Below are 14,753 nucleotides of genomic sequence, written 5' to 3'. Positions count from 1 at the left end.
CGTCCTATAATATATATCTAGATATCATGAAAATCAAAACATCGTAGTAGTACGGTTTCATGATATTTAGTGGACGGGCACTTGTGACGTGATGCGCCTATATGGGTTTAATTCAGTTTGCGTCAAAGTGGTCCCACGCGCGGGGATATCGATCGAGATATTAACTGATGGCCCATCTTTTCGGAATGATCATTAGAAATTACTTGGGTTGGCTGTTTCATGGTGATGCCGGTGACAAAATGTTAACTTATTAGATAACGAACATGTATGTACCGTTAGGCCAGTCCAATATTCTGTCGTGTTACCATTGCACATATCATTGATTGATCGATTTGTTGATTGATTGAGTGATTGATTGATTGATTGATTGACTGACTGACTGACTGACTGACTGTGACTGACTGACTGACTGACTGACTGACTGACTGTAGTAAGATTATTGAGGTTAAACATACACTTTATACTCAATATACTCATGGTAATGCAAAATACGTTAGACCGTGATAAACTTGATGGTGACATACGAATATGGTTAAAGTACTAACAACGTTCTATAATACTATTAATAGTTTACTGCTGCACAGTACAAAACAGTACATTCATTTGTGTACTGACAAAGGATGCCTCATAAAACCCCGGAGCTTATTTGAATTGTGGTCCTTGTTAAAAAGTCAAAGATCTGGTTGACCGAGAACCACCATAGCCCATACAAGCCATGTGCGACTAAAGATCGCAATTTGCATTTGTACAATGAAAGAAAATAGTTTCACGTTGTCCGCGTAAGAATATAAAATTTGTATGAATGGTAAACAAATTTAAAACTACTATGATAAAACAAAATAAAACTCATGAAAAACACAATTTTTTGAGTATTTTTGAAATTTCAACTTCATAAATTAATTGCGGATGAAGATATGATAATTCAGTTATTGTTTAATCATATGCACTATTTTCTTGATCGGCTATAAGCGTTGTTTGGCTCAAAGTTTACAACTGGTGACGGGAGTAGGTCACAGTGCGGAAGAAAATATTGTTTAAAGCCCGATTCCAAGCTGGCGATGGTAATGGCAGACAGATACGTTGCAGATATAAGAAATGGTCGAAGGTATCGTGGTGCAAGTCCAACAAATGGTTTCTCCGAAGATAGCAGCGACGAGGAAGAACGTGGTACGTGACAAGTTGTGGAACGGGACACCATAGAATTTCCCGTAATCGATTTTAAAGCGTCGATTTTATGTATTTTTGCTCTTATCATGCTCGTTATGGTATGAAAAAGTTTATTTTTGTATTTTAGGGGGCGGGGGAATGCGAGTTGGGAACGACTACCAGGTGAAGGTCCCTGCATTTGATCCAGGTAATATGCGTTAATTACGCCGGGCCTCAGACACCTCAGCCCTCACGTTCCCATGTTTAAAAGTTCAAGAATAAGAAGACGAAGGATAAAGAAAATCAAAACATGATTAGTTATATATGTAATACGAAGCAGTTTCACTAGTTATTTTCAAACATTTATTAGCAGATTTGAGAAAAAGAATTCTGATCACAGAAATGTAGAAGGAGGCCCATCCATGTTTTTTCCAAGTCAAGGGAAATAACTACAATGAATTGTACTGATACTATATTGATAATTAAGATGTGGACATGCTATGGGTTATTTGAAAAGTAATACATATTTATAGTTGAAAATGATGAATAACATTGTACGGTATTGCGTATTTTTTATTATTTCTTAACAGTTTATTATAAATATATTTATTTATTGTTGGTATACACTTTGAATTTGGAATTTTCCCATTTTTTTTATTCATTTTTTTTTATAAAACAAATTATTTAAGTAGAATGAACTTAAATACGAAATATATATTTTTTATGCGAAAATCTTTTATAACTTCATCAAGAACAAAAAATAATATAAAACCAAACTCTTCAATTGAATTTTTTGTAATTGTAGATGGGACTTTTTATTGAACTCAACAAAAAAATACATAACTATTTGCACTGGGAACATTACCGCTATTAACACAAAAACCCTTGTATTTATATATAAAGAAAAACTTTTTGTTTCAATGTAAGATAGTAATATGTATAATTCAGTGGTCCAGCCAGGATTTGAAAAGGGCAGGGTGCTAGGTTAAAGAGGGCACTTTCAATGAACCTTGATCGGGCACTTGCAAGGGCCAATGTTGAATTCTTATTGTGTATTTGTTGAAATTACTTTCTATCTTAATAGTTAGTTATGAATACCTTAGCTGTTTTCTTTAATTTAGTCTCAAAACTATGTATATTTATTATTTTCATACTTATTTCTGAAAATTGACTCTGTCAAACAAAAGGGCATAGCAGGGTGAAGTAAAAAGGCAGCAGGGTGCCCCACCCTGCTATTTAGGCCTAGCTGGAGCACTGTTATATCACCGAGTAAGTGCCAAAAGATTTTTTCATGAATGGCAGCTTATGAGTAAAATATTTACTTTTAGTGTTCCCAAACTGACATTTGATTTGGTACTGAGAGCAGGCTTAAAAACTTTATTCATATCATTTATAAATCTCTATAAACCACCAGAATTCATATAATAAACTCACATATATATTTTTTTCAGAAGCCAAGCCAGATAACAAAGCAGATGCCATTCTTGTCTGGGCACCAAGTCCCGAATTAAGAGATGCTAAAAGTAAGTTACCGGCTCTTAAAAATTGCTTGTAATTTTCTATATTTTCGAGGCATTTTTTCACCAAAGTTTTTTATTACATTAAAATAAGATATCTTATTTTACATAACACTCGGGCCTGTTTCAATAAAGATTTTCGTCATAAAGTGGAATTATCTTAGTGTCATATTTTCATTATTTGACAACATTGAGGATTCAAAGAATTTCAGCCAGTATTAAAAAGTAAAACACAGCAGAAAAAAAGATAACTAAATGCCATCTGTGATATTACTTCGGAGTTATTATTTTCAAAGTTTCGACTAAAATCTTTATTGAAACTGGCCCAAGGTTACTGTAATCTTGGTAATGTTGGTTATTCAAGCTAATATCCGACAAGAACGGGGATATAAAACTCTCTTATGCCCCTGAAGGGCTGTCCGTACGTCCTAACAGTGTATGATCAATTTTTTGTGAATGCTTAGGCCTTGTGACCTCAAACTTGGTAGGTAGGTTGGTAATGACCAGCAGTTAAAACTTATTCATTTTGAGGTCAGTGCATCAAAGGTCAAGCTGGAGGGACTTAACATTTGTCTTTGAAGGGAGGTTGGTCGTGGCCTGCAGATGAACCCTCACAATTTTTAGGTCAGTGGGTGGAAGGTTAAAATCAACAACTGTCTAACATTATTTAAAGTGTTCAATAATGCCAAACAATATCATTTAAAAGTACAGACACGAGTTTGACATCCCCTCCCTCTTGCAGTAAGTTATCATCTTGTGTTCATATTTAGCCCTAAAAATGTAAGTCAGCAGTTCCAAATTGCATGGGAAAGGTTGTAATGAAAAAAGTTATATTTTCAGCTATCCTTCCAAAGAGACCTTTTTGGGGATTTGTGACAATTCTTGTTTTAATTCTAGAATAAATTATTATAACTTGAAAATGAAACAGATTGATTGTTTGGTTTTCTTTTGTCAACAATACAGTTTTTTTCATTGACAGTTGATGAATATTTGACTATTTCAAAGGAGAAACATGGCTATAACATGGAACAAGTAAGTTCTAAATTTAACTTCCATTTTTCTGTTGTTGTTTCATTAAAAGTTGAAGTTGGATATTTTTTGAAGTACTTAGTGTATAAATGACATTTTAATCAGGGATTATAGTATTTAACATTTTAGTTTAAAGTTAAAGCTTCTTTGGTGTAAAACAAATGTGAAAATTATTCTTCGATATTAAAAAAAATTAAATACCTCGTCCTTATTACATAAAATGATCTAACCACCATTTCAATAAATTTGATACCGGTAATCAAACTACCGTAACTCATTTTAATGCTGTTCTATTTCAAGGCACTCGGTATGCTATTTTGGCACAAACACAATGTTGAGAAGGCCCTTGCAGACTTACCAAACTTCACGCCGTTCCCGGATGAGTGGACTGTGGAGGACAAGGTGCTGTTTGAACAGGCATTTAGTTTCCATGGCAAGAGTTTCCACAGGATACGTCAGATGGTACGCTTTGTTTGGAAGTGTTCAGCTTTTCATGTAGTAACCATTTTCATGTGGTTTTAAGAGTTTTTGTCACATCCTCATACAAACCAATACATTCAATGTCTGGACTCTGTTTGTGTGCTATCAGAAATCATTCAAAAGAAATACCATACTTTTGAGAGTATTTCATGTGTACTAGTTTGCTAGTTTTTTTTTATTGCTGGGTGGACCTTTTTCATAAGTTTTGAAGGGCTTTTAAGCTCAATATGAAACAGTCAAAGCAGTTTGAATGATGGTGTAGTGCTAAAATTAAAACAAACAATTTATCAAAAATACTTTAAAATGATGACAGTATTTCTTAAATGTTGCAGTTGCCTGACAAGTCTATTGCTGCCCTGGTGAAGTATTACTACTCTTGGAAGAAGACTCGGTCCCGGACCAGCTTAATGGATAGACAGGCGAAGAAATTCAATGCTAAGGGTGAAGGTGATAAAATGTAAGTTTTACCGCATATTTGGCTGAACTTTTTAAAAAAAGAGTTATGAAATATCCTTGCATTTTTATGACCATATATTCAGCACTTAATATTATGCTCCCCGAATGGAGTTCTGGCTGTCCGTAGGTCCTTATGTCACATTCTTGTTCGGAAAATAACTCTAAAACTACTGATGGGATTGAAATTAAACCTGGTATATAGATGGATGGCAAGAAAGAGAGTACAGTTTACAAGAACTATAATTCTATCCTGCATATTATTTAAATTATCTCCCCTTAACCATTTCTATCATAAATGGTGTATGTCCGGGTCATATCTTGGAAAATACTTAAGGGATTGAAATAAAACTTGGTTTACAAATAGATGGCAATGAAAAGAAGTGCAGTGCTCAAGACCCATAACCATATCATGCATATTTATTAAGTTATCTCCCCTTTACCATTTTATCATAATTGGTGCTTGCACACCCTTGTTTGAAGAATAACTTCTTAACTACTGATTGGATTGAAATAAATATTGGTAAAGAGATAGATGGCCATCTGAGGCGGTAAAGTGCATAAGAACTAAACTCCTCTCCTGTATGTTTTAGTTATCCCTTGAATGTCAATTTGACTTGTAAGCAAAGAAATATACCAAAACTTGTAATAGCACTGAAGATTTTGTTTTGCAGTGATGAGGAATCTGAAAATGGGAGCAAGAACAACTCTGACACAGAGGAAGTAAAAGAGGAAAATGTAAGTAGCTGGGTTGAGTATCCTAGCCTCATTGCACTAGTATGACTGTGTTGATCTTAATTGGTAAAATCAATGTTCGAAAGTCACCTAGACTCATTCCAATTTTATTCACTATTTGCTTTATAATGTTCCGTTTTCATCTTTGTATTTTTTCACTTTGATACTTTTGTTGAAGTTTGGTTGTTTCCCTTTGACTGTACCAGTTTGTTAAGTTGCTCTATTTTGAAGTTGGGTTGTTTCCCTTTGACTATAACATGCATTTATTATAAACAATTATTTTGTATCATTTCAGAAGGATGAGACGACATGTTCGAACTGCGGAGTGACGTCCTCACAGCTGAATCCAACACCAAAGGGCTCTTTGTGCTCATCCTGCTACCAGTATTGGAGGTACCATCAATATTTGTACTATACCCTGTATCTGTAAGAAGAATGGGATAAGTGGTCGCTAACAGGTATCATTGAGCTGGTTTTACATCTATAAAATTGTTTGGGTCATTTTGAATTTTCTATTATAAAGGAGTATAGTGAATGATTATAAAGGAGTATAGTGAATGAAAGATTGAAATACACTGCTGGTAAATTTCTTGATAAAAACTGAATTACATGACTGATCTATATTCTTATATTTTTCAATGAAACATGAAAGCTAGTGCCATTTAGAATAAAAAAAACCTTAATCAGTAATTCATTTTTTAAAACAAGTAATGAAACTTAAAGGAAAAGAAAAATATGTGCCCTCCAATATTTAACACTTGCTATCTAATAGGAGAACTGGTGTAATGCGTAGTATGGGAGCAAAGCGTCACGAGCCAGGCCAGCACCGGCACAACCCAATGAAACATCGCCGCAAGCCACCCCGGGGCATGTATCTGCAGGCAGAAGACCTTAAATCCATGGTTACAGGGCCACAGGGACAGGCAGAGGCCTTGCTGAAAAACCTTGACTCTGAGCTTGTGGCTGCTAAGCGATCAGTAGGTGTCTTATTTATTAGATCACTAACGTAATAAACTAATTTCCTGGTCTTCTGTTATAGGTGCTGTTGTCTTAATTTACATACTGCAAGTTTATTCAAGTTTTTAAAAATAAATCTGCTGTTCCTGACTTGATTTAGGTTTATTAGCAGGTCTGAGCAGAGGGAATTTTTGCCAATGCACAATGGTTATGTTTCCAACTGAATTATGAGCAGGGTTACATAGAGAAAAAAGGACAAATCTCTGCATTGCTTGAAACTTTAATGAGGTTCTATTAAGCTAAATTTTGACTGCGTACATGAAAGATGCAACAAAATACAACAAGTTGGACTAGGTCCAACAATAGTTATAAATGATTTTTTACTTTGACCCGACCTTTACTTCTCCTCCCAGGTTCAGAACAACAAGCAGATGTTAGGTATGCAGAAGCATAAGTTGGGCTCAAGTACAGAGATGTTCCGGTGTGCTGATAACATGGCAAAGATCAACGCTAAATGGACCAATGAAGAACTCCTCCTTGCAGTGCAAGGTCCATTTTTGCATTATTATTTTTTTGGGGGCCAGGTTTAAGGTTTAACATTTGTGATACTACTATTTAATCAGGTCATAAGTACTTCTTATCTAATGTAATCTAATCTATTAGTCAAAATTTGACATATTCAACCTTGCAAAATCGGAACAATTTTCATTCAATTATTGTCTTAAATAATGTTGTATTAGCAATTTTTGAATAAGAGATGTGTCTGAGCTATAAGAATAATTATTCTAAAGTACTGCAAAAGAAATCAACATAAATGACATCATGTACTCATTGCAGGTATTCGTAAGTATGGGAAGGACTTTGCGGCCATAGCAGAGGTGATAGGCACAAAGACAGAGGCCCACCTGCGGAGTTTCTTCGTGAATTTCCGGCGACGGTACAACCTTGACGAGGTGTTGGCGGAGTACGAGGCAGAGCATGGTCTCCAACCCAGCAAGGACAAGCCAGACAATGACGTGGAGATGGTAAGTTTAAACTTAAATAAGGAGGGTTGTGTAATTCAGGGTTCGAATTTAGACTCGCATACTCGCAAAATGCGAGCGACATTTGGAAATTGCGAGTGACTTTTATTCAAGCTCGCAAAATTCTGCGAGTGGCTTTTTCTAGACCACAAAATGTTAAAAGGAAAGTAGAATAAACATGAACTTAATTCCGCTACGTAGTCGAGTGTAAACAGCCTATAAGTGGCATGTTTACACTACCGGTATAAGGAAGGCAGTACGGAGTCACGCTCTAGTAGGTTTTCAAAAATAGAACAAATACTGAAAAGGCCGAGTTTTATCTCGAATCTTTCCGGGATGCTTCGAGGCGTGCATAATACAAAGTTAATACGAATGACGTAATCACCTAGCTCAATCATTGGCTAAATTTAGCGCTTTCGCGCACTATATGTAAACCCCATCATCCTTTGAATATATTTCCGCCCAACTGTCAAAATATTACTGTTGCTTTTTTTTATTTTAAATTTATTATTTTATTGTTTTTAATACTTATAGACTTTATGAAAATACCCGATGGCGAGGGTAAATATACAAAGTGAACAATGTCAAATTATTGGACAGCTTTGTTATCAAAAAGCTGCCAGCATCAGATGAGTCTTTTCATACCCCCCCTCCCCCCCAAATAAAATAAGCCATCAACAAGTTCTAGTAGTCGAGTCACTCAAGATTGATACTTTTTAATATTCATAATATGTCTTAGGTGTTAATTTCTACTTTAATTAGACAATATTATAAGGGAATAAAGCAAATAATAAAATTGCAAGTTGATTTTTCATTTTGCGAGTTGCCTCAAAATGCACTCGCAAAATTTTGCGAGTGCTCCTCAAAGCTAAATTCGAACCCTGTAATTGATGTTGAATTTCTCTATATCGTTAATATATTAAAGCACTTATATGTCAGAGACGTATCCAGATTATGTTCATGTAATGGCAGAGTTCCCCCTTATCTATGATGGGATCATTTTCTGGTGTGGTATGAGTACCAGAGAAAAAGAAATGCCAACGCTGCTTTCATGCTTTTACTTGTAACTGTATTCTGATGTGTATCAGATGGAGGTAGACAGTAAGGAGGAGCCTGTGAAGGCCCCATCACCAAGCCCAGCTCCCCCACCCCTTGTGAAACAGCCTGCAGAGCCCAGTCCTGCTGCCGTTGCAGCCAGGTAAAACACAGGTATTGTACACCCCAATTGGGCTTCTGTTACTTTTCAGTTTTACTGTAGTACTTATTTGTATTATTTTATTCTGTTTGTTATTTGGTTGACATGCATGGTTTAATGTTTTTCTCCAATTATTCATGTATATAATTTAAATTTAGTGAAAAATTATTTTTAAAAGCCAAATTTTTCATCGATATATTGGGGAAAATTGAGCAGGTAGGGGAAGGGGTCCTTAAGGGGCTTTGGAGGTCATAATCAATTTTGCATTTTTTTATTTGATGTTCATGAAATTTGGTCAGAACAATGACAGCATGATATTTAACAACTAGTGTGATATTTGGCCCCAAACTAGGTCACTGGGTCAAATATTAAGATAAATTTTGTGTCTCTTACTCTTCATTTTCAAGACACTCTGTTAGAGTATTTCACAGAATTATGTTTAGCACAAGTGTGAATATGGGTCATCTGGGGTAAAAAAACCCAGGTCAGACCACTATATTATAGGCCCATTAGGGGTCAGCAGCATTTACTTTTTGCCTCGATGAACTTACATCCTGCTGCTAGATGTCATATGTCATTATGAAAAATCCGGCTTTTATGCGGTTTCCGCATTAACCCCTTGTTATTTTATTTATATTTTGTATAGTGCTTGTTGTACTATTTATTTTTAATTCCCTCCATAATTTTATATTTTTTGAGGTATTGGCTTCAACTGTACAAAAGAAACATTATGATGTGATTGTTTAACTTAATTTAAAATTTGTGCTATGCTTTTAAAAACTAAAAATACAATTTTGTGCCATATTTCCTATATTTAAAAGTCCTTATCCTATATAGTAGGACCATTAACTTCATTGTGACCTTCTCACCAACAAAGGTCATTCAATGAGCATACATCACTCCCAGTGATACTTCTTATTACATGAAGGTGGTGTATTGGGGGTATCAATCACATCCAGTGATAAGTCAAGTTTATCTTGTCAATTTTGTTATTGGAATTATGATTATCCTTACATATAACCACCATTTTTTCTGTGTATTGTAAATTCAGAGAATAAAGCCTTAAATCTTTCATATTGTAGGCGTGGAGCAGGAAATGCCCAGAAGACTATCTTACAGCAGCCCCCGCCACTGATCAAGCCTGCTAGCAACACCAGTGCCAGCAACAACACTGGCATCACCACACTTAGTGCCTCGTAGTTGTCTATCTTTGCAAGGCAAGGCAGTGGGCACAGACCAGTAGTGAATACAGACTAAACACAGGCATACTCACACAGCAGCTGACTTTATCAATCAAGCCTGCTGTTGTTCTGACCCAGAAACTTTCTATGAAAAGGGCCTTCTATGGAACATCTTACTTGCTGTGCTGCTGAACAGGATAAGTGCTGTGTATGTTTTATCATTCTAATATTGTCTGCTGGCCAGTAATGCCACATCAAATAGATGTTTTGTTTGATTTATTTACTGCTCCTATTTTACAGAAATACCAAACATTTTTTTTATCCAACCATTCATATTTTTCACCCAAAAATTGAAAGATGACTTCTTTTTTTTACTTATAGCCATGTTTCATAATCGATGGATAAATGAATACCCAATTCAGATTTGCTTGAACTTCCACATAGAAGTAGGGACATGGTTACTAACCGTTAGTAGTGCAAAATATTATTATTCTAAACGCTACATTATCTAAGAATAAATGAGCACACCATGGCCATCTCCCATTCTTTGATTTGCCCAAATCCATGAAACAAAATGTGAATTTGGTGTGGGCCCACGTGGCCCAATTAATAAAAACATTTTTCATTCCAAAGAAAGCAGACTACTAAATATATTGTGCACATACAAACATGTATACATTCATGTAAAAATCATTGTCTCACTTAATTTTCATGTCTCCATTAAATCATTCACCATTTCTTTTCTTGTTTTGGTTCAAATGCCAATTTTTGATGTAAATAAATATACTTGAACAAAGTGAAGGTAGACAGTTTTAATAATCTGTTAGTAATTTTAATTGTACATACCTGGTAATTCTGATCAAGTTCTTTTACTGTTCATACCAAAACTTGTGTAACTGAACTCCTAGTAGAAAATGTGGTAGGTTTTGTACAACTTTCTCGGAATGTTTGCACGACTATTTATTAGTGTCAAAAATAAGGACCAGTCATTTTCTTACTTAATAGTTGTAAATTTAAATGTTGATTGCCTTTATATTTAATAATTGTAAATTGAAATGTATATTGTGTTTAGTTTTCATTTCAAGTCACATTGGTATGTTTTAGTTCCAAGCAATGTATGAGTTTGTGTTCACTTATGTTACAAATGTTTTGTATGTAAAGTTTAAATGTTTCTATGTTTGTATTATTAAATTATTGTTTGTATTTGTAGATGTATAAAACTGTTCAATAAATAATGTCAGTTTTTTATCCTCTATTTTATTTACTTAAACACCTTTTATTTAAAAAAAGATATGTTTGCAAAACACCATGCCTACTGATGGCCGCTTTGTCAGAAACATGCTTGTTTAAAGGTATTTTAAAAAGGAAATGCATGGACAGTTATAGAGACCTTGAGCTTCAACATACTGACCTAAGGGAAGGGTATATACTGGCCATGTACAAATGAAAGTTTCATATTCATGAATAAACTGTTCTTGAGTTTTTGCTTGAACAAAGTGTTTCAATGAACATTACCTCGTGTTTTGCCTTGACATACTAGCTAAAACAATAGTGTCCATCTACTGGTCCAATACAACCTAGTAATGAAGTTCCAAGTGAATCTGTTCTCCTGGCCCCATTTTCTCGAAAGTTTTTAAGCGTAATTAGCTGAAGTATCGTTTTTTACTAAGCCAATTTTCTTACTTATTTTTTATTTCAATAAATAAAAAATAGCTTACGATTATACTAAATTTAATTTTCGTTTAAAAATTCAAATGTCTAAAGCATGTTAAAATACACATGTTATAAAAATAATAGTGAGTTAAGCTTTGTCCTGATGTAAGGGACTTGAGACGTTTAGAGAAATTTGAGCCCGGTACTGTGTAGACACAGTAAATTAAACAATACTGGCTGTCAACTGGACCTTTGATCTTCTGACTTTAAACAATACCTAGTAGGATTCATTTTACAGTTAAATACTATCTACCAGTGAAGGTACAATGTCTTTGGACAATTGTGCAGGGGCGAACATTCTCTCAAACAAAATTGGCCTAGCTTTAACCTACTGACCCAAAGAAAATAGAGGTCATCTACTGTTCCGAGTTCAAACGACTACTACTCTTTCCTCCAGTAATTGTGGGGGCAATGTTTCATAACTTTCTTCGCGTGGACCTTTGACCGACTTAACCCAAACTCTATCGGTGTCCTCAAGTACAACCTTCCAATGATGTTTCATGGTTTTAGGTCGAACGGTTCTTAAATTATTGTGCAGAAAGAAATTTTAAATTAAAACCTGCTTTGCTTAAATTAGGTCACATGTTTAAACTTAAACTTATGGTCCTAGGTCAGACGGCTCTCCATTCATGTGAGTACAAAGTTTTCCAATAAAATGCTTATACCTGAACCCTTTACATTCTGATCCAAAATGGTTGGACCAATGCACGTTCAAGCTACCAGTAAAGTTTAATGGCCTTGAGTAAATTGTTCTCAAGTTGTTGTGCGGACAGTTTTTACAACACTTGGCCGTGACCTTTACCGTTGACCAACTGACCCCAGACCTATAAGGAGTGTCCACTTGTCAGTGGCAACCTACCAGTGAGGTATCAGGGCATTGGGTTAAACTGTCAATTATTGTGCGGGCCAAGATATTGTCGATAAGTCAACACAAAGCTAAGCATATTTTATGTCGTCTGCACAGTGTGAGTCGACAATGACAGATTTTCAGTGTAAGATAGTAACATATTGCATTGAGTCAGAACCAAAAGTTAAAACTCACGAGTGGCGTAGCCAGTGAAAAATTCACTTTTGGTATACACGAGGTGGATATTTTTCTCTATCTTAAATTGAAAAAAGCATTTTTTTCTTTTTATCAATGTCTAAAATGGTATTAAAAGATATATATTTGCATTGTATATTATTTGTTCAATTAATGTCACGTCGTTGATTTTATGTCCCAGCGCTAATTTGAATAGCAGAACGGGTTTAACTTTCAAAACAGTGAAACAAATATCAAAATGTTTTCACTGTTTGAAACAGCGAAATATCAATTTCATTTCACCAGCGGAAATCTAATAATAAGAAGGGAGCATGTTCGGTACTGTCTAGGTCCGCGATTTATATATGTTTTGGTGATTTAAAGAGACTTCTCAGTGAAATAAAAACGATGGTTCACTGTGAAAATATAAATTATTTTTCACTGTTTTGAAAGTTTAGCCCGCTCTTACATCCAAATCATAAGTCAGCGCACACAGGACGGTCACCTACAATCTGCGTGCTTTTCCGCGTAAAACTAAACAATTAACATTTTATATCCCTTTTTATTGACTCTCATTTACAAATAAATTATCACTTATTTATATTTTCGAAGAATACTTTCAGATTGTTTTCGAGGAATGACCCTGGTCGAAGTTGCCTAATCATGAACTTTTGCGTGCTTTTCCGCGTAAATTAAACAATAAACATTTTATATCCCTTTTTATTGACTTTCATTTACGAATAAATTATCACTTATTAGATATTTTCGAAGAATACATGCAGATTATTTTCGAGGAATGACTCTGGTAGAGGTTGCCACATCATGAACTTTTGCGTGCTTTTCCGCGTAAAACTAAACAATTGTAACGTGCGACGTCAATGAAACTCCAGATAGCCGAACTTTCTGGCGTAATGAAACAAACACCAGCACATCCCTTCAGGGAAAAGCATGCTCGACCCTGCAGGGGTCCACTGGTCTTTATATACACTAACTTCTCTATTCTCGCATAGCCCGGGCTTTGCTAATTTGCATATTACCAACCAAGTTTACATCCGGTATGAATGTACTTCCGTTTTATACGGAACGTTATTGAACGCACATCCGCCGCCTACAGCGGACCGTTACACAATGAACATTTTATATCCCTTTATATTGACTCTCATTTACAACTAAATTATCACTAATTAGATAATTATTTTCGAAGAATACATGCAGATTATTTTCGAGGAATGACTCTGGTCGAGGTTGCCTAATCATGAACTTGTAGGCTGTAAGTCTCCTTTGGTGATCGCCGCTAGCTCAAGCCTAATAACATAAACAATATTAACGATCATATCAAGTTGTATTACCACGTGTGAAGGATAAATGTCAAGTTTTATAATCTGCATCATACGTTTGATTATTTAGATAACTAGAGCTTTCGAAATTGTTAATAGCAATTAATGCACACTGCTCAATCAGTATTGTGTAAGGTTCATCTGCTTAGCATAATCAATTGATTGTGTACGGTACTAATTTCCCGTTTTCGTCTAGCCAATGTTAAAAGTCAGACACCGTTAAATATTTTTTTTATAGTTTCTATAGACAATTGATCAATTTGATAATACTGATTTTTAATGCTGCCTTTGTTTAGCTCAAGTAATATGATAGTCCCGCGCTATGCACATAGTTTTCTTGGTGCGTTCTTGGTGAACACATGTAGACGAATAAATGGAATACAAAATTTAGTTGTATTGTATCTTCCATAAATACCAAACATTAAAACATGTTGTCAGCAGTATAAAAATACTGACAATAATTAGTGCGTACTATAGTGACAAAATAATCCATATATTTATAATGGAAAAAAACAACAACTGGCGTGCCATTACCTTCTGTGAATTGAAGTATAGTGACAATCTCTTGGAAACATTTAAAATGTTTCGTCAACATTTGGATATTATTATTACGGGACCAAAGAGAGAAGAAAGCAAAGCAGTGGAAGTGACATATATGCTTTGGACAGCCAATGCTCAAATGCAATGACAAAGCAAAGCATTTTATAAAAGCAGTACCCTCGAGTGTTTAAGAGGATAGTATCTATGATGCATACAGCATTCAGTTAAATCCTGATGCAAAGCCTGTTGTTCACCTGCCACGTAAAATTCCTTTTGCATTGAAAGAAAGATGCAAAACAGAATTATATCGAATGTAAAAAAACTAGGGGTCATGGCTAAGATCAACGAACCTGCAGACTGGGTTTATTCCATGGCTATTGTAGAAAATATAGGAACAAATAAAGAATTTGTTTTGATCCACATTGAC

At 35.0% G+C, this 14,753-nt stretch overlaps 1 protein-coding gene across 2 annotated transcripts; it reads left to right on the top strand.

Moving 5' to 3' along the window:
- The first annotated feature begins 985 nt into the window (after positions 1–985).
- LOC128210006 (REST corepressor 1-like) lies at positions 986–10,961 on the top strand. 2 transcript variants are annotated; one of them, XM_052914300.1, is made up of 13 exons: positions 986–1,167; positions 1,295–1,354; positions 2,598–2,669; positions 3,643–3,695; positions 3,993–4,154; positions 4,505–4,629; positions 5,300–5,363; positions 5,656–5,753; positions 6,133–6,337; positions 6,731–6,866; positions 7,155–7,342; positions 8,428–8,537; positions 9,617–10,961. In XM_052914300.1, exons 1-13 carry the CDS (start codon positions 1,059–1,061, stop codon positions 9,732–9,734), a joined length of 1,500 nt encoding a protein of 499 aa, XP_052770260.1. In that variant the 5' UTR covers positions 986–1,058; the 3' UTR covers positions 9,735–10,961. The 2 variants fall into 2 exon arrangements, with proteins under 2 accessions (XP_052770260.1, XP_052770261.1); XM_052914301.1 differs by having other exon boundaries at positions 8,428–8,548; positions 9,617–9,754.
- Positions 10,962–14,753: the final 3,792 nt, after the last annotated feature.

The sequence above is a fragment of the Mya arenaria genome, chromosome 11 (genome assembly GCF_026914265.1).
Source record: "Mya arenaria isolate MELC-2E11 chromosome 11, ASM2691426v1".
NCBI lineage: Eukaryota > Metazoa > Mollusca > Bivalvia > Myida > Myidae > Mya > Mya arenaria.
The sequence above is the reverse complement of the archived record's forward strand: the minus strand, read 5'-3'. Positions and strand labels throughout refer to the sequence as shown.

Excerpts from the sequence above, each read along its gene's own strand:
- LOC128210006 (XM_052914300.1), top strand. The coding sequence starts at position 1,059 with ATGGTAATGGCAGACAGATACGTTGCAGATATAAGAAATGGTCGAAGG. Across the intron at positions 4,155-4,504 it reads TCCACAGGATACGTCAGATG|TTGCCTGACAAGTCTATTGC; the intron begins GTACGCTTTGTT and ends TAAATGTTGCAG. Across the intron at positions 6,867-7,154 it reads ACTCCTCCTTGCAGTGCAAG|GTATTCGTAAGTATGGGAAG; the intron begins GTCCATTTTTGC and ends TACTCATTGCAG.